The sequence below is a fragment of the Oenanthe melanoleuca genome, chromosome 7, assembly GCF_029582105.1.
Source record: "Oenanthe melanoleuca isolate GR-GAL-2019-014 chromosome 7, OMel1.0, whole genome shotgun sequence".
Classification (NCBI taxonomy): Eukaryota; Metazoa; Chordata; class Aves; order Passeriformes; family Muscicapidae; genus Oenanthe; species Oenanthe melanoleuca.
In genome coordinates, this window is record NC_079341.1 from 8,393,664 (window position 1) to 8,413,519 (window position 19,856).

At 46.5% G+C, this 19,856-nt stretch overlaps 1 protein-coding gene across 1 annotated transcript in view; it reads right to left on the bottom strand.

The window, feature by feature from the left end:
• TMEFF2 (transmembrane protein with EGF like and two follistatin like domains 2) overlaps positions 1-18,629 on the bottom strand; it is a 112,864-nt gene extending 94,235 nt beyond the window's left edge. Inside the window, exons 1-4 of the mRNA XM_056496790.1 lie at positions 18,242-18,629; positions 16,781-16,890; positions 11,115-11,244; positions 8,679-8,705 (exon numbers count right to left, since the gene is read on the bottom strand). Coding sequence (XP_056352765.1) covers positions 8,679-8,705; positions 11,115-11,244; positions 16,781-16,890; positions 18,242-18,416 — 442 coding nt within the window. The 5' untranslated portion in view covers positions 18,417-18,629. The remainder of the gene's footprint in view (positions 1-8,678; positions 8,706-11,114; positions 11,245-16,780; positions 16,891-18,241) is intronic.
• Positions 18,630-19,856: the final 1,227 nt, after the last annotated feature.

A 19,856-nucleotide genomic window follows, 5' to 3' on the forward strand; every position in this document is an offset into this window, starting at 1 on the left:
ATGACAGGAAAATCTGCTCTCTCTTTCTCTGAATAAGCACCAGAGAGGTGTTACAGATAATTCACTACATTTTTGAGATTGCAGCTTGATTATATTTGCTTCCACCTTACAGACAGCTCTGCCACACGCCCTCAGTTCACACTGTGCCAGTGCTCCAAGCCACTTGCTGAAGAGATAATAAAAGAGCCTATTTTATCATATCCTCACCTCTGAATGCAATTCAAGTGACACTGCTGAATTTAGCCAATCTGAACAGCTAATTAGATGTAAACAGATTGAAAAATTGTACACATGGGACAACTCATTTTTCAAAAGGCCACTAATCTAAACAAACCTGAGTCCATCAGTTCACTTCAACATTTGTCCAAATTAATTACAGCACAGTCCTGTCCTGCACTGGCCTTGTGATTCATATAAGAGGCTTCCTCCTCTTTTGATGAAAATTTCAGGCACTGTACAAAAGAAGTTATTTATTTATCAAGGCCCTATTATAACAAATATGAAGATGCCTCTCTGTCTGAGTCTAGTGGACAATGTATGAGCCAAAGCAATTCCAGCCTACTCCAGTACTTCCACCTCCCAAACACATCACACACACACCATATCAAACTCAGGGAGGCTCTCTGTAGCAACAGATAAAAACAAATTATATTTAATAATGAACAATACTGGTTGGAACTTCAGAGCTCCTTGGGGGTGGTCCTCCCCTGGAGACATGAGAGGGAAAAGAATCCTGGACAGACCCTCCAGAGGCATCTGGGGATCCTCCTGTCCTTCAGCAAGCACCAGCTGGGGCAGAGCAGTAAATACACTGGGAGCCAGGGAAGCACTGCAGCACAGAGAGAAGCTCAGACTGAGATGAGATCAGGATAACTGAAGTTATCCAGTGCCTGGCAACATAAAGAAGAGTTTGGATCAAATGCAGTGTAGTGTGCCCTATTTTTTAATAGAGAGCAATTAGCAGAGCATTATGCATGAAGTTTTCCACTAGCTACTAAAGCCCACATTGCTTCCACTGTGTGCAGACGTAAATATACACAGTCAGATAGGAGAGGGCAGAGAGAAACACACATGTGTGGATCCTGAAATGAACAAACACATCCACATAATCCATCCCTTTATGGACTGCTGAGCACAGCAACCTTGCTGAACAAAATAGGCTAAACTCTGCCTAATTCACATGTGAACTAAAACTCAGCTTTCTTTGGAGCATCACTCACCTTCTGCTTTCCTGTCTTTGCTCTGTGGTTGTGGCTTCATGTTTGGCCACATTAAAGGACCTGCTCTTGCACCAGAGTGAGTTGTGTCAGTGAACCACTCATTTCTTAGTTTCCCAAATTTAACTTTGAGAACCTGATCAGTGAGAAATGCATCCACATAGGCCACTGGTAAATAAATAAAGAGCACAAGGCAGATCCTTTTGCTGTCTATCTAACAATGATAAATCCACTTATAATTACATCCTGAAAGGCAGTTTTTACTCCACTAATTACATACCATGTCAATTGTGCACAATTCTTGTTCCTTAATCACAGTGTCATGTAGCAGCATGCCAAATGCTTCACTGACATCCACATACACTGTATCAACCAAACTTGTAGCTTCATAAATAACATTTCAATTAGTTGACAGAATCTATTACATCACCCCATATTGCTCAGCATTAATTCTCATTTATTTCTTTATTGAGCAGGTCTGGGACTGCATGTCCTGCTCTGCCTCAATCAATGTCAGATTGGCAGGCCCATAAATATCTGGTTTCTTTTCCATCCCTTACCCTTTTTAATACCTACACATCTACATTCTCTCAGACCTTTAGAACTTTCCCATCTTCTCAGGTTTATGGAAAACCAACATTAAAATTCCTCAACTATCTCTCTTTACACTGCTACCTGCAAGATATTTGGGGCTGCAGAGGTAAAAAGTGCCCTGCTTTGATAACTGCTTTTTCAATGGGCTTATATGGGCACCATCATTATCTAACTCCCATGCAGCTAGAAGAAATGGTATAAAGAAGTCCAAGGCATTAAAAAAAAATCATGTTAAATAACTTGAAATGGGTTAGACCTCTTCTTCCCTGAGTTGTGATATTTTCAAACTGCAGTTTAGAGACCTCCCTACTGTTCAACACTTTGGGCTTCTGTTCAAGGATTCTCCTGAGCAACAAGCAATATGTTTGTTTTAAACTAGAAATAAAACATTTTCTATAAAGCTATTCAAAAACCTGGGCTAGAAGACTCATGGCAACATCTAAAGAATGGGTAGTGCTCTCCCATAGAATTCTAACTCGTCTGGATTTGATTATGACTATGAACTGGATTCCTGGGCTTGCACCACACTCATTAAACTTGTCCTGTGTGCATATTTACATAAAGTAGGAGGCTGTCTCCAGTTTGCTAAGTGTCTAGGAATCAGTTGTGCTCTTCCTTAAGAGAAGCTCCCACTGACTTCAAAAATAGCAGGCAAAATTTCTGGTTTCACTTCCCAATCTCTGAAAGGAGAGAAAACCTCTTAGACAAAAAGGAGTTTAAACATCAAGTGCAGAATACATTAAATTTGCCAGATGCAGCTGAGGTTTGAAATGCAGGAGTTAGAGAAAGTGAATATATGAACCTTTAGAGAGACTTGGCAGTTTTCATCCCATTTGTTCTTCTTAAGATCTCATGAGAGCATCTCACAAAATCCTGTGTCACACCAAAACCAGGTCAAAGCAAGTGCCCAGTGAATCAGCTTCTTCAATCACCAAACCACACAACACACAATGATGAGATGCACGAGGATGTGAAGCAGTTCTGGTCACTCCCAGGCTGCCTCAGATCCCACTTGTGCAGAAGAAAAATTTCAGAGTCAATGGCATTTAAGCATGCCACAAAAAGCATGTGCTTGAACACATGCTCTTGCCCCATGAAGGTGTTTGTAGCAAGCTTGGAAGAGCCATTTGAAAGCTTAAAAACCACTTTTCTTCTCTGTGGAAGAACTCCCTGCACAAAAAAGAAAAGCAGTGGGCTAGATTTGCCTCTCACTGTCACCACAGCTAATCTCTAGTGACTCCACAGTTGTCACAAGGAAAATTAATCCAGGTTTACAGAGATGTAGCAGACCACTACATCTCTCTCTTGCTGTGTTTACAATAACAGACCAATAAATGAGTATTTGTGATCAGGCACTGCTTTTTTAATCTGTTTGCTGGAGTATCTTAGGATTTGTTTGATGATTTGATGACTTACTTATCAGTGGATTTACAGATTGCACATGATTAGCCAGCATATTTTGGATTTTTTTTTTCTGTTTCTATGCAGAGAAGCAATTTTGACTTCTAAAGCAAAACCAGGGCATCCTCAGTATTTTTTTATGTAGGTGAGCATCTTCCATTCATAGAATCCCTGCGTGGCTCTGAACTACTTACACAAAGTGCCAAAAACCTAAAGGATTGCATAATGCAGGAAAGAGGCTATGAATGAACATCATTCATACTCCTGCCCACAGAAGTCAGTGGATCCTCATGGCATCTCCTATTCATTCCCTTCAGTTTTGCATGAATGGCTGAAAACAGGCCACAAATCATTCACTACACATCAACTTTTCCCATGGCTTTTCTCAGTGCCTGCCTGATGGGACCAGGAGCACAGCAAGGACTGCTGCCCATCAATAACACAGGTAGAAAACACAGCACTTTCCACTGGATGTCTGCATCCCAGCCTCAGAAGCAGCAAGAAAAACACAGGCAAAATCCAGGCAACTAAATCCAACCATCTTCCAGGGCTGGTGAGCTTCTGGGAGTTAGGAGGATTTATTTACTCAAGCATCTCAGCCTACCAGGGTTGTACTCAGCTTAAATGAGAGCCTAAGAGGAGTCCAAAAACTGGTATTCCTGTCATCTCCATACCTTCCTAGGATTTTCCAAAATGGTTAATGCATCCTAACCAGCACAAAATGCCCCTGGCAGGGGTCTAGAAGTCTGGCACTTGTGAATGCCCAAGTGCTTCTCTTCCAGTCAACAAAAACACATGGGAACTTCATCCTTTCCTAATTTTTAAAGGCCACAAAGAGACATGAACTGCCTTTCCCTGACCTAACTCTTCTATAGGTCAGATGAGCTCCAGCCCTGAACTGGAAGTCATGTAATCATGTTAGGACAGCAAAGAGCCTGAGCTAATAAACCCAGCCTTTCAAAGAGCTTATTGGTTTGGGCTGAGTGCCATGCTGAGGTTAACAAGGTAAAAACCCGTTTAACAAAGGAGACATATTTGACCAACCACAGTCAGGTCAATCATTTCAGATTTAAACATTCCCTCCAGAGGTATTTACTCAGTCAGTGCACGTTGCTTACAGTGGATTCTGTACCTTCTGATGCTGCTTTAAATTGTATCTCCCAAATCAAATTAGAGCAGGAGAAGCTTTCCTATTTCCTTATTGCAGTTGACAACTGCACATGGGGTCAGCAGATATTCTGAATTCACATGAGAGAGGCTTGAATCACCTATTACACCTGGGAAAATAGTCTGTAGCTCAAAATATGAATTCCCTTTCTTTCCAAGGTTAGACTAGAACAGTCAGAGTATTCTCCCCTTCATGGAGAACATGTGTGCATGTGTGTGTTTATCAGCACTGCATTTTATACACTGCCTCATTCAAACCAATATACACTCCAGGTTTTATGGTGTATTTTGGCTCAAGTGTGATTGCTAGGACAGTGTTTACAGCAATATTCAGCATGTTCTGCATAGCCCTGCCCATCAATCAACACTGTAATATAGCAGAAACCAAAATCACTGGAAAAGCAGCAGAGCTGCTGAATTCAAGGAAGCCATTCAAAACCAGCATGGAGACAAATGCAAATGCAGTTGGGTCAAAGTAGCCATTTACCTGTTGATTAAAGGGGAAAAAAAACTATATACATGCTGCAATATGGTTTGCCTTGAAAAAAATAACATAGGCTCCAATTTTTTCCTGCCTGTTTTCTCTGGGTTAGTGTTTCAAGATAACTGCTGCTCCATATAGATTTATAATATGTATGTGTTTGTTCACACATCTCTAAGTCAACAGGAAAGGCAGCCCAGAATACCAAATCTATCATTAAATCTACACGTTAGCACATTAGGACAAAAAGCTGCAGGACTTCATTTTTTTTCTGGCTAAGACTGAAAGGATAAATTGAAAGAATGAACAAACAAACAAGCCATGCCCATCCTTAAAATACACACACAAAGGAAGAGAGGCAGAGAGGGGGAGAAAAGAAGATGGCTTGTAAGGTTGTTGGCTTTCAGGTTTGTCTAACAGATCAGGAATAAGTTATAGAGCAGTATAATCTCTGATTCTTTCTGGATGTTGCATGGGTTTGCTGACAAACACTGGGGTTCCAAAGCCCCAGCACTGCCTCAGCTCTGAAGCAGCATGTGCAATTCCCAATTCAGACACTGGAGTGTGATGCAGCTTCCCAGCCCTTGCCCAACTTGAATACCCAGGCTCTGCTTCACAGTTTTCATTCTCCACCCTGGAGTCCTAATCTTAGCATTAGCACCTCTAGATGCTAGTGTAAAATAAATGGTGGTGATGATATTGATGAATTATCACTCATTTGGTTGGTTTAATTTTGCTTTAGTCTAGAGCATAAAGAATTAACATAAAAACCAAACTAGTCTAAGATCTGTGCACCCAGGGCCCCAGTAGGGCTTGAATGGAAATTGAGGGAGGCTCAAACAAATGCAAGGTAGGTGCTCAAGCAGTGCCCTGCCTGGGGTGGCAGCCACCCCCAGTGAATCCATCAGGCTGTGAAGAAAGCCCATCAGCAGGGCTGGGAGTGCAGACAATGCAGCAGGGCAAAGAGGTGCTCAGTGTGAAAATGACACCGAGGGAGAGATGCTCTCAGCCCATTAAGGGCTATAATGAAATACTGCATCTTGAGTTTGTTGCTGTTAGAAGGAAGCCAGGAAACGAGCAAGAATTCATTATAAAGCTGCTCAAGACCAAAACATGAATCATTGGGTTCTAAAAAAACCCAGTTGTCTAGAGAACGGCATAGATGAAAATGAATGGAATCTCTTTAAATTACTCTCTGTATAAAGTCTTTCACATTCATCCTTTCTGGCTTTCTGATTAGTATCTTTCTGGGATGTGGGTTTTTAAATAATTCCACACCACACTCCCAGCTTCTGCAATCAAAACACTGAAATGGCTCTTGATTCTGCGTTTTTCATCTTCATTTACAGGGAAAAATGTCTTCTGCTGTAAGAAACTTGAACACCTACTGTCCTGCCCATCTCCTGGGTATCCCCAAAAGTGGATGCTGAAGGCTCAGTAATCAAGTGAGATTATGACTCCCTCATCACTTTACAAATAAGGGGACTTTTGCATGTTACTGCTGCATAAAGGAGGATTAAATCACCTCTGGAAAGCTCTCAAGATCATTAATGTGCTGAAAAGCTGAGACTTCTCTGATCTCAGCATCCCTGACAGGATAACAGAAAACCCCAAATCCTCACAGTGAATTGAGAAGACTTCCCTGCAAACCCAGATGGGAATACCTGAGAGGAAAACACAGCCTCTGGCTGTTCTGTTCATGCTCTGACCAGTTTCCTGAGGAAAGGAGGCTGTATGACCACATGGTGTGCTTATCTGCATCTGTCCAACCCCTCTCCAGCTATTTCTGAGCCCTCTAGCAATTACAGTTTCCATGTGACAAGCTCCACTGAAGGAACAGCAGCCCTGAGCTGAGCTGGTATCAGTCATGGGGGAAACCACCCCAAAGCTGGAAACTTGCCATGTTCTAAGGACCAGAAAAAAACACAACTTGAGTTAATTCCTTACTAGATGTGTACTCCAAAGAAATCCAACCACAAGATACGAGTCTCTTGGGAAATTTGTTCCCTTATCTCACAGCTGGCTGGCTGGGACCATCCCTATGGCAGCAGTTTTCCTAAAGAAGATGCTGCACTGGTAATTCTGTTAACCAAGATTGCTTGGAGAAGCATAGGAAGAATTTTCTGAAAAATCAGAAACCATTGCCTAAGACCTTGGGCTTCTCCTAGGAAGATGTTCCACTCATGACTGCTGGAGTGGATTTTACAAGACTTAGTGTGATGACATCCAAAATTTATTACAGCTTTTACAACAAGGCCATGTCTAGTAAAGAGTGATGTAGTGACAATACTTACTTGTCTGGATTTAGCTTCTTTAGCTTCTTAGGGCACATAAATATAGTTTTGTACTTCAAGAACAGCCATAGCTGCCTACTAAATCTAGAATAATACAAGGCAGCTTTGTAGACCCTTAAACACATGTACCAACTGTTCTTTCTGCTTCCTTACTACCTGCACAGTCAGTCTCTAGACCCTGCTCTGCTCTTCTTCTGTCATCCTGAGCTTCTAAAATGAAAGTCTTTGGAAATCATGCTTTTAAACTCCTATGCTTTCTGAGATTGGAATTCATTACTTTCAGAAAGTGGCCAAGTTTGTTTTCCCACCTCCTCACTTACAAAACAAACTGAAAACCTTATCTGTCTTCCTTGGTACATGCACGGTGAATTTTGTGCAATTTCATCTGAAAACTAATTTATTGACCATAGGTGTGAAAACTCTATCATACATATAAAACAAATTGCACATTTCTGATAAGCATTGAACAAGATATTTTTTTCTGGTTTAAAAAGACAATCTAAAAAAACATTAGTGTAAAATAGGAATAGCTGGAAAAAACTAGCAATATTTTATGTTGCAGTTTTTGGGGAGCCAGATTGGAAGCATCTTGGAGTGTCCAGAAAGCAGCCTGAGTGTGATGTCAGAAAATCAGGCCCCTTGCAATGCCTCATGCTCATGTTGCTGACCACTTCACAGGGAAAAATACCTTCAAGCACATACCCTGGTTACCAGAATTAAACAAAACCCAGACTATCCCTATCTCTGGCCCCCAGAGAAGCCTGACCTACCAGCCCCAAAAGTCACACTGGGCACTGCCCAGACCCAACACTTATACTTCCAAGAAGGACTGATGTCAGACAAGCAAATCCACTATGACTGCACCAAGAAATAAAAAAACAAAACCCAAAATAAAAAAAAAAAACAAAACACCAAAACAACAACAAAAAAAAAAAAAAAAAACCAAAAAAAAAAACCCAACAAAATAACTCCCTACTTAAATGCTAATTTGCCAACATTTCACAGTACCCCCTGTATGCCACAAAGGGCTCAGGCTATTTCCACGTTCAGTTTTGTTGTGGCTCTTCTTATAAAAACACATTGTTCTTCCCCTGTGACATTTCTTCATCTCTTTGAAAGCATGCTCTCTGCTACCACAAAATATTTGGCTTGAATCCTCCAGTGAGGAAGAGCCAAGGGTTTGGCTCATGTTTTAAAAACAAAAGAAATATTACCCTAAACATAAAACAAATGAGTGCAACTGTAACAGTAGATGGAGATAGAGCTCCTAGCACAACCTATGAATAATTCCAAGCCCTATTAGAAGTAACAGAGCCTTCTGAATTCCCCTAGAAAACAGCATGTCATGATTAGGTTCCAGCTTGACTGAAATGCAAAATACCACTTTTTTCAAAGACAGAGCTGAGCAAAAGACAATATGTAGTGCAACAACTTAAATTGCAAAGCATATCCACTTACAATCCAAAATTGTGGGAGACAGTATGTGTACACATAAGAGCAGAGATATTAAGAGAAGGCTCTTACCTCCATCCCCAGATCCTGAGCCAGCATCTGAGAAAAGAACAGAAAGAAATTTACATTCATGTGCTCCAGCATGTGCTGTGAGCATGCAAAGCAAGGCTTCAGTGAAGAGTACTACAGTGCACCTCTCCTTTGAAGGCATCCCTGGGTAAATTATAGAGATCTAATCTGAATGTAATTCACTCAAGCCATCTCTCTCGTCTCTCCTTTTTTTTTCTTTAAAGTCTCTCTATCAGATCAAAATACTGTAAGCCACAGAATGCTGCAATGTCCTTAGAAGTCTCTACCCTGTTTTGTTGTACTCAGACTGATAAATCTTTGTTCTCAACAGTAGTGCAGAGTTATTCCTCTTGGTCACTACTAAATCCTCACCAAGGAGAAATTTTAAAAGCCATTTGTTTGAGGAGAGAGCAATTGTAAATTTGTACCATCATCTTTAGAAAACAGGACATCTCATCAAATTATAACTAGCTGGAATAAACCATTAAATTACTATTATTCAAAGTCTTCATGTAAATGATTAAAATGCCATTTTTCTCAAGGTTGTTGCTGAGTTCCAAAACTGAGTGCTTTCTTTCTTCTCTACTTGACATTTTGTTGGCTGGAATGATGAGAATCCCAGATTTAGAAAGTGCAACATCACAAAATTGCCAAGGCCAGAGCTTCAGTAAGAAACTTTCTAAGCAAGGCAAAGCATGGAAATGCACACACATAGGGCTACCAAAAATAATACCTAAGAGGGGTTTCTTCTGCAGGGAAGGGAGGGAGGCTGCCATCCTATCCTTTCCCTTAGTGGAAGAGTTATGCATTTATCAGCATCAAAACTGACAGAGTTTGGAAAAGCTGCTTTGGGATCAAAGCACCCTGTGAACTGTTAAATCTCATTTACTGACACTGAGGCCTGAACTTGCACATGCCATCGCTGCTCAAAACTAAGAAAGAAAGGGAAAATCTTTCCTAAATAATTGGCTGCAAGAATTGCTTCAAAGGGCAGGTTAATGCAGCAAGGCTGCAAAGGCCAGATGCAAAAGGGAATAGAAATAATGGTGTTTTCCCAGTGACCATGTCCTGAATTTTCCTGATCTCATCTTTTATCCTGAAAACCTAAGGAAACTGGCTGTTCCCTTCTCCACAGAGCTCCTCCTAGGGAGGAGGAAAAAGAGGCCAAAGACCTTGATCAAGACTTCAGGAAAACATCTATTTTTTCCTTCTCTGTTTCTGAAATCCACAATGTGTTTTAAAGAGAATGCTGCCTACACAGTCATTGCCAGCAGGCAAATAAGTTTCAGAAAAGTTGTAGCAAGGCACTGAAATTATCCCTTTAATCAAAAAGTTTGAACCAAAAAAGACCAGTTGCTGTGCTGAGAGAATTTACTAAGTTGAACAAATCCTACACCACAGTAGGTTTTGTCAGCCTGAGTTCCATTTAATACCAATTTGTGGACAAAAAAATTGCAGCATATGTTTTTTTCCTTCTTGAAAATTGTCAGGTAACAGCCTCAGAGAAGAACAACATTTCCAGAGAAAGGAGTTTATTTTCTCTCAGGTGTATGAAACATGAAATTACAGCACTGAAAAAAAGTTTGTCTAATGTACTTTTTATTGACTCCTCCATCCTCAGCCAAGAAAAAATTCTGCTTTAAGTTTAAAGAACTCTCTCAAGAACAAAGGCTTACTCCTGCTCTTTTCAAGTTAACTTCACTGCCCACCTCTAACAGATACCGAGCACGAAAGAAAAACATCAGCAAGTCCTGCATGTAAGCAACTTGGTTTTCCTGGCAGATTCTGCTCATTCACCTTTCTGGCTGTTTTCATGCAAGCTGAGATATAAACAGCTCACAAGGCTCAGAGCTGAGCAAAGCTGTCTCACGTGCCAGTCAGTTTTCCCAAGCCCAGAACAACACACCTGTGGCACAGACCTGCTCATTACCTGTGCTTTGGTCTAAGTTTTCAGCTGGTATAAATTGGCAGGACTCATCATCTGTTGAATTGTACCAGCTGGGGATCTGGCCCTACAAGGATCAGGAAAAACCCAAGGAACTGGACTGCAGGCAATAATGCTCCAGCTCTCTCTCTCCAGATTATGGAGAGGTTTGTGGTAATCCAGATGCCCATTTATCAGACATCTGCTCACTTAATCTGCTACCAGCTCACTTGTCCTAACAGCTCAGAAGTGTAGGCAGGGCACAGGGTGATCAGGAGCACAAGACAAATTAAAAATCAAATCCACTTCTGTGCCAGGGGTACAGTGCATCAGGGACTGTGAGCCTAGAGTATTTTACTTAACAGGGAAGGATGGCAGCGACTTGTCACTCCCCAAATTAATGAGTTAAATGAATCAAAGAATGTAATGAGCTCAGATGGAGAATTCAAATGGCTTCTGGCCATTTTCCTGGGGTGTGGCAGGGTCAGCAGGCAGCCTGGGTGAGCCATACCTACCAGTGGCACAGGATCCCTCGGACACCAGCAGGATCTCACTCTGCTGCTTGCAGGCAGCCTGCTTCAAGTAGCACTCGTTCTGGTAGGTGTCACCATTGGAGCCACACACGGGCACGTAGTCATTGTTACACTGAAGGGAGGGGACAGAGAGCAGCACTGTTAGCCACACCAGCAGGGGCACAGAGCCCACGGGGGTGCCCCCACACACCCTCCCTGCCAGCATTAAAACACTGGGAAAACAGAGATGGAGAATCCTCTCTCACTTCTACAGCCAGCAGGGGAGAGGGAGGAGGGCTTTTAAAAGAAAAACCAGATTTGAAGAGATTAGGGGAAAGGTAATCTGAATGGGCAAAGTGCCCCAGAGAGGTGTCTCCCTGGCAGCAGGAGCAGGGGGCACTCCCAGGGAAGGAACCAGGCTCTCCCTTCCCTGCCCCTGCACACACACACATAGCCCTGCAGGGCTATGGGGGTCTGCATGCACACCAGTGTGTGCCTAACTGCCCAAGTACTGACTAGACAGGGGGAGATCAATCCTGAGGCACCATGATCAGAGTCCATCCCTCTTTCTGACAGACATTTCTGTTCCAGCAAGCTGCAGCTGGGATGCTCCACAAAGGCCCAAGCTCTCCCCACGGTGGCCACTGGGCAGGAGCAGCAGCACTGCAGCAAACTCAGACACTGCACAAGTTTCTCACACCCTGCTTCAGCTCAAACTCCTCCTGAGCTCTGCTTGGTTTCCTCTACCACTGGAAGACAGTTTTGCCCCTTCTTGTTCCTTTAAAAAAATAATAATTTCATTTTATACTGAAAATTGGGCAACCTACGGGGTGCAGTTATCACAAGATAATCATGCTTGGAGGCTTAGAAACACTTGGATGTGCCCTGTACATGGCAATTACACCAGGGATATGATTATCTCCTGATTGCCCTGCTCCTGTATGCCTCATTGTTTAATTAGAACAAATGGAATGATCACAATTATTATTGACAAATGCTCACCTCTGCCTAAATCCCAGTAAAAATTGAGAAGATCAAATACATCCTATTTAGCTGTATTATGCCACGGTGTGTCTGAGGTGTGTTTGTTGGGCACAATGTGAAATGCAGAACTGAAATATCAGGGATATTAACGTCAAAAATGCTTTAAACTGAATGACTACAGAAGTGATTAACACAAACAATTGCATAGATTGCATTAATTGCAGGCCTCCACACAGAACAGCTGCCAAGAAATTATTCATAGTTGGTCAGAGTGACATTTTGATTGGGCCAAAACAAATGACATTTTCCTTTTGCATTGTATTCTCTTCAATCTTCCCAAGATGTTGCCCACCCCCAGCACACTCTTCTTTGAGAACAAGGAAGAAAAACAGCAGCCACAACAGCAGAAATCCTCTCCTTCTGCTCCTCACGAAGGGTTCCTCCATGCAGAGATTTTAAACTGTTGATTAAAAACGTTTCTAGGCTATTTTCATCATTATGTTCCAAATCTGAGCAATGTTTCAAGCATAAAATGCCAACTTCATCCAGAAGCTCAACAGCAGCAATTGCTGGAGGCTGATCTGGAATACATAACCAGGACAATTAACACAATCGTGCCTATTTTTTAAAGCATGAAGCATCAAATCATGCTTGCTTTAGGTGCAATATCTGCTTGTCACCAAAGGATTTGTGAGGAATTTGGCCTTGAGCATCTCAACAGGCTTTGTTACATGTAGAAACAAGGTTGGATTCTTTGCCCCAGAAACACAAAGGCAGCTCCTCTGCTGGTTTGGCCCACAGCAAGGGATGATCTTTGACATGGACTCAGCAGCACATCTCAAAGGCCAGACAGCCCCACATAAATGGTGAAATCTCAATCCACACAAAGGAGTGCTATGAGCTAGGCTGGAACTTCTTCCAAAGGCTGTAAACTTTAAAATGCCTTAGAGAGACACCAGCATCCTGGGAAGTATTAGTCCACTCTTCCCACCAGCACCTCTGAACAAGTAGGATTCAGATGGAAAAATCAGGAGCCATATGGAGCAAAGGGAGGGACATCTTCCATATGGATACAGCCTTGGCTTTGAGCTGGAAACTGTAGTGGAAGTTACCCAGGAAAGGAAACAAGACCAGGGATGAGAGGGTTGTGACATTAGCCACCAGGTGGTTCCTAACCCACTAGAGCCAGACTCTTCACCATCACAAAATACTCCCTGCTGGTGCTGGAGAATGCCAGGTGTTGAATGCCAGTTCTGACATGTCTTTGCCATAGGTACAGGGCTCACTAGACCAGGCACTAGATGTAGGAATGATTCTCCATCCCCCAGTAAGGACTGAGCAAGCCCTCAGGGAAATCCATGTCAAAACTCCCACTAAACCCAGCAGCACAGTGCCCCACTGTCCACTCCTCTCTTAAACATGCCAGTTTTTAAAATACAGTTTTAGTTCTTTTTTTTTTCATTTCCCTGTAGAGCAGAGAAATGGACTCAGGCAATTCCATCAAGTGTCAGTCAAAGGCTGCCTTCCTCAGCACCTGGAACCTCGAGTGCCCCCTGTCACACCCAGGGACAAGTCATCTTTGGGTGCCTTTGGGTCAGTGCTGAGCACTGAAAACAGGGGGTTTGTTTCCCAAAAATAATGGTAACCTGCAGAACTCCTCCTCCTGGTAACACTGTTAAAAGCTTGACCTCCTCCTACTTCCATGGATCCCAAAATGCCACCCACATCTTGAACTGAGCAGCACAATGTAACAAAGCTGGAAGTTGGACAGGTGATGTTGCAGCTCCACCAGCACTGAAGCAGGTGGAAGACATGCATGAAAATGGGACTCCTTCCTCCCATAAAAAACAGTGAGTGTCCACAGGCTGGGTGACTCAAGGGACACTAACAAAATCCCTGGTATATTGCTTTGATGAGTTGATGCAATGTAGAAGGGAAGAGCCCAGCTGCCAGACCTGTGGCTTTGGGCAAGCAGGTCCAGAGCCCAGCGAGCCATGTCTCCAAGCACATCCTGCTGGCACAGCCCCCACTGAGTCTGGGGGAAGCAAGGGATGGTGATTTCCCCTGTGCTCAGCCCTCCTGCTGGAGCCAGAGCTGTCCCAGTGCCTGCCCTCCCTGCCAGCACCAAAGTCTGCATCTCCTCATCAGAGCAGGGCATGGTGCTTTTCAGTAAAATACATGGCTCATTGAGAGGTGCACAGTGGACTGTGACAAGAGAGCCAGCCAATATGAACCTCTTCCTCAGCACAAGCCTGCTGGCTCTCCAGGGCTGGAAGTCCAACTTGGGTTTTCCAGAGCAGCCTGATCACATTCTTCCTCTCAAATGAATTTATTTTAACTCCACTTGGGCAGACGTGAAGCATCTGTAATTCTGGTTTGAACAAACCCAGACAAAGACTGCAGAAGCCCTGCTCTCCATTTCCATGTTCTCAGCCCCTCACGACACAGGCTGGTCAGCCCTGAACTTTCATCAGTACAGAGGCAAAATCAGCTCTCTATCCTTGTCTATTCTCTCAAATTTCTGAAGAAGTCATAAAGCACAGTTATAGTGATGAGGAGCCTGCTATTGATTTTCTCACTGCCACCACAGAGAGCTGTCACTGAAATGGGAGCCCTGAATTCTGATGGGGGTCCCCTTACTCGTGACACAAATTACCTGGCCAGCTCTGCCTCACTTAGCCAGCCTCACACACCACACTAGAAATTAATTTTCTACTCCAGTGGCAGATCTTTCTGGCTTGTCACACTGTCCACTGATGTTACAAGAGAAGCTAACATCCCCCCAAGCTCTGCCTGTATCAAAGTGCTCGTGTCTGACTACAGAAGCCCCCAGCACCAGAGTGCCCTGGGCAGTGCTGGCACAGCATCAGCCACAGGTAATGTGCCCTCCAAGGTCACAGCCAGCCCTCAGGCTCCACAGAGGGCTCACAGCAACACAAAGAGCTCTGAGTGTTTACAGGGCCTGATCCAAAGGCCACTGAAACCTAAGAGTGCTGTTGATTTCAACCCATTTCCTAGTGATCGGGCTAACAACTGCCCAACTCATTCTTTTGATCTTATTTACATAGTCATATACCAATTAACCTGATTTCCTTAAGCCTGTTTCAACTGCCCCCTACAGAACTGCTAAACTCAGCATACTTAGGACTGTTCACCTCTCAAAGAGGGCACCACAGCCTGGACAGGTTTACCTGGCTTCATTTACCCCAAATCACCAGGCAAGAGCACCCTGCCTTGGGAAAACAGGGCTCCCAATGCCTTCTTCCCTGCCAATGGCAACACCTGACTTTGCACCCTCCAGGCCACGAGTTCACTGCTTCATGCCAAATGGCAACACCAAAGAGGAACCAAAGAGGAGACCCAAGCACTCTCACTGGCTGCTTTAAGCTGCCAGGGCTCATGGCACCACATCTGCCCTGGCTTACCACCAGGCAATGGGATAAGGCACAGACACTTCAGTGCCTTACAGATTTTCCTTAGAAAGAGAAAGCAGACCAGACCACAGCCCTGGTATCTCTGCATATGCTGAGCCAAGGCAAATGCCCAAAACAGCATTCTCACACTGAATTTTTGATTGCATGCAAACTCCAAATGGAATAAAAGACTCCCATGGTCAATATGAATTCCCTTCCAACATGGGAAACACAAGTGTTTAAGAACTATTGTCTTGCTCTCACATTAGAGAAAATTCCTTCCTTGTTTAAAATGAAGGAATTTATCATTTGGGTTTTATTTCCAAAGGCACATTTGGCTCTGGAAATATAAACAATATTTGCAATGCTTTAACATGAATGATTGATCAAGGCTCAATATTAACACAGTCATTACAGCCGAGCACAATCTTGAGCTGGGCACTATTTGGCCTGCTCTACTGTAAGCACTCAAATCAGCATTGTAAGTTTCACAACTTCACCAATCCACATTAAAATGCAGAAAAACATTGGGGCATAAATGCACATAAAACCCTGTGCTGGTACGTGCTTTAAACTCCTTTAATTTGTGCAGTTTCTATTCAGGTCATTATTTAAAGACCAGCTGTTTTGCGAGTTAGCTAAAACATTAAATGGAATCCTTCATAATGAAATCGTTTGACTTTGAGAAGGGCTGAGGTTTAGATGTAGCTGAGAGAGGAAGAGAGAAGAAATAGAAGGAAAACCCCTTACTACTCAGTAATAGCTCTCCTAAAACTATATGAAACCTAAAGGAAGTTCATCATTTTGGAACAGAGGGACTGCTCCTTAATCTGATCAGCTGGGCAGATAAACAGACAGAAGCATTGTCACTATGCAGCCCTTCCTGAAAATATTGCATAAGCACATTACAGATCCATTTCTTTAACTAGATCAGAACTCCGAATACAATAAGCCACGATCTGTATCAGAAATGAATTTAGAAAGGACTCTAAATCCTCGTTAAAAGGGCAGGGATGAAAAACCAGAAATGCACAACCTGGAACTACAGACCCGAAGGGACATTTAAAGCCACAGCCCCTGCATTTTCCCAGAGAAACTTATGTCTTCTTGACACCAGTTGGTTCTCCTGCCAGCTTTTATACACACTGCCAGGTTTCCCCTCTAACTTCTCTGCACATACAGAAATAAATTGCCAAGTGATAGGTTATAAAGGGAGACCCACGATTTGTATTCTCATTAGTGAATTAGAGAACAAAGTATCAATCTTCTTACCTTGAACTGACAGACACAAGTCACACTGTCTCCAATCCTTAAACACTCCCCATCAAATTTACAGGTATTGGTGTCGCAGAGAAAGAGATCATTTTCTCTGTCATCGTAACCTCAAATGTAAAGAGAGGGGGAAAAAAAAGTCAGCTTTGGTCTAGCAAGAGGAACAATATGGGATGATTGCATTTTAATGCACACAGCACAATAACCTTGTTGATGAAACTGATGGAGTCCAGATTTCCTTTTGTCCTTCCCTGCCCTCAGCTTTTCACTTTTCCTCTTGTTTCTCTTAGTTCTTATTCCTCACCACCTCACGCACTTTTCTATTTCACAGACCCGGTTTCCTCAGAAGTCACCCGGTAATTATGCTATTTCATGGCTCTGGGTTGGAAATGTCATCAACTTATCCCCATCCGATCACAAATCTGTTGGACAAACGTCCAAATTGGAATTTCTCCAGCCCATGACACAACAAAGCCCCCAATAATAAAGACAAACAGGCTGTGTGTTTTCTGTGATGGTCTGCCTGATCCCAATGAAGATTGATGACCTCTAAGTTAACAGGAGAAGTGCCAGGTTCCCCACGAGCCGCTGAGTGAACCGAGCTCTTTGCCTTCATATTCTCCAGGAAAAACCAACAGATCTGACTGAAGATTCAGTTCACGAATACAAGCATGAATTTCAGATTTCGCTAGCTGACTTCCCACTCCAACAGCGAGTGGCAAGATACTAAACAAAACAGCTATATCAGACTCCAAACCCATTAAGATCTGAATCCATTGATCTTTAAAAAAAAAAAAAAAACATCCGAGTGCTCTTAACCGTATCGCTACATGTTTAAAGCGAAGAGCTCACAGCGCAAATTCCCAGCGATCTAACGCGTCATGTGCGATGCGCGCAGCACCCCAAACACCGCTCTTTCCCTTAGTCTGATTTCCGAATTATTTCACGTATCGGAGAAGGACCGGCTGCTGACCTACATAGGAAGCCGGTTACAAAGGTCAGCCCGACTTTAAGGAGCAGGCAGCGGTGCTGCCGGTGCGGCGATGCCGGTGCCGCTCTCCGCTCGGTGCGCACGGGAACAGCCGCCCGCAGGATGCGCTCCGCAGCCGCGTCTGCCCGCTCCGCACGGAGCCGTGCCGGGGAGCCGGGGCTGCGTCTCTCCGAGCCCGGGGAGCCGGGGCTGTGCCTCTCTCTCTGCCCGGGGAGCCGGGGCTGTGCCTCTCTCTCTGCCCGGGGAGCCGCCCGCACCGGCGGAGGGCGCGGCTGCCGCGGAGTGCGGGGCAAGCGGGGCCCCGGGGGCTGCGGCCGCACCGCGAAGGGCGGCGAGCCCCGACGCCCGGCACTTCGAGCCTCCGCTATCGCCGTGCATCCAACGGGACGCGGCATCGCCCTCACAAGTTGCCTCCCCCGGGCTCGTCCGCGCAACTCGGAGCGCCCGGCGGGGCACGCTCCGGCGCTTACCGGAGCAGTTCCAGCCGGTGGGCGTCTGGCAGTCGCTTAAGGAGGTAGGGAAGGCCGCCAGCTTGTCGGGGCGGGCGAGGACGAGCAGCACGGCGGGCAGCAGCAGCCAGCAGCAGCAGTCGCAGAGCGTCCAGCCGCCGCACTGCCGGGGCGGGGAGGGCTCCCAGGGCACCATGACTTCCTAACTCAACTCTCCGGCGGCGCGGCGGCGGGCGGCGGGGACGGGCGGCGGAGCCGCTGCGCATCCCGGGGCGCCGGCGAGCGTCGGCCGGGCGCTACGCCGGGGCGAGCGGCGGAGCCCGGCGGGGCGGCGCGGGGCTGCGGGCGGCGGCGGGGCGGGGAGCGGCTGCCATAGGGGCCGGGCGGCGGGGAGCGGGGGGAGGGCGCGGAGGGGCCGCCGCCGCGCAGCCGCCGCCGCCGCCGCCTGCCCCGCTCTGCCGCCCGCATCCCTCTGCGCGGGGGAAGCAGCAGGTCCCGGCCCGCCGCGTCACGTGCGCCGCCGCGCCGCCCCCATTGGCCGAGCGGCGCGCGGGGCCCGGCGGGCGGGGCCGGCCGAGCCGCTGCGCCCCAGGCAGCGCCCGGGGCAGGGCCGGGCCGGGCCGGGCAGGGCAGCGGGGACGGCAGCCCTCCGCAGCCCTCCGCAGCCCTCCGCAGCCCTCCGCAGCCCTCCGCAGCCCTCCGCCCCGGGCCGCCGTCCCGCCGGCTGCGGGGATGCGCCGGCCCCGACGGCATGTGCGCGCAGCGAGCCGCAGGTGGCAGCGCGCCCGCGGGCAGGGACGGCCGCGACTCCCTCCGCGCACACCGAAGTTGCCGACCGCCCGCCGCGGTGCCGGTGTTTAATCGCGTTGTAGGGAAATAAAACACCGTCACGGCTGTAGGGGCTGGAGGGGGAGAAACGAGCGCTGCGGGGAAATCGGGGGGAAGAGAGACAGGGAAGGAAGATCTCGCCCAGCCTCGGCAGGCAGCGGCCAAGGTCTTGCCGGGCTGCGGCACCATCCCGCCATCCCCGCGACGGAGCCGGAGGAAAATGCACCATCACGCCGGCTCGGAGCGCTGCTCTGCCCCCCGCACCTAAGCACGCCGGCGGAGCGCAGCCCCGGAGCAGCTCCCGGAGCAGCATCCCGCCGCCTGCAGCCGGCCGTGTGCCGCGGGGCTGCGGAGCCGCCTCCCCCGCTGCGCCCTGCGCCAAGCATCCTCCTCCCGCCTCCCGCCTCCTATCTGGGGCTCGGCTTTAGCAGGTCGGGGGCACTCCCCTCGCTCCCCCGGAGCACCGCGGCAGTGTCCCCTGACCCTGTCCGCAGCCGGGGCTGCCGAGCCGCAGCGCTCGGGGCGGCCCAACTTGGCCGCGCATCTCCGCCCGCATCTCCGCTCGGCAGCCGAGCCGGCAGCACCCGCCAGGTGAATCCCACCCTGGCCCCCGACCGGCGGGGGTGGGCGACAAGGACGCGTTAGATTGGAGAATAATAATAATAATACTAATAATAAAGATCGGATCGATTTCTGCAGATGGCAGCAGGGAAACGCGTTCTAAACGCGGGCCGCCGGTGGGAGCCGCCGGGGAGTACCGGGCTCTGTGCAGGCTGGGCTGGGCTGGGCTGGCTGGCCGGCCCTGCCC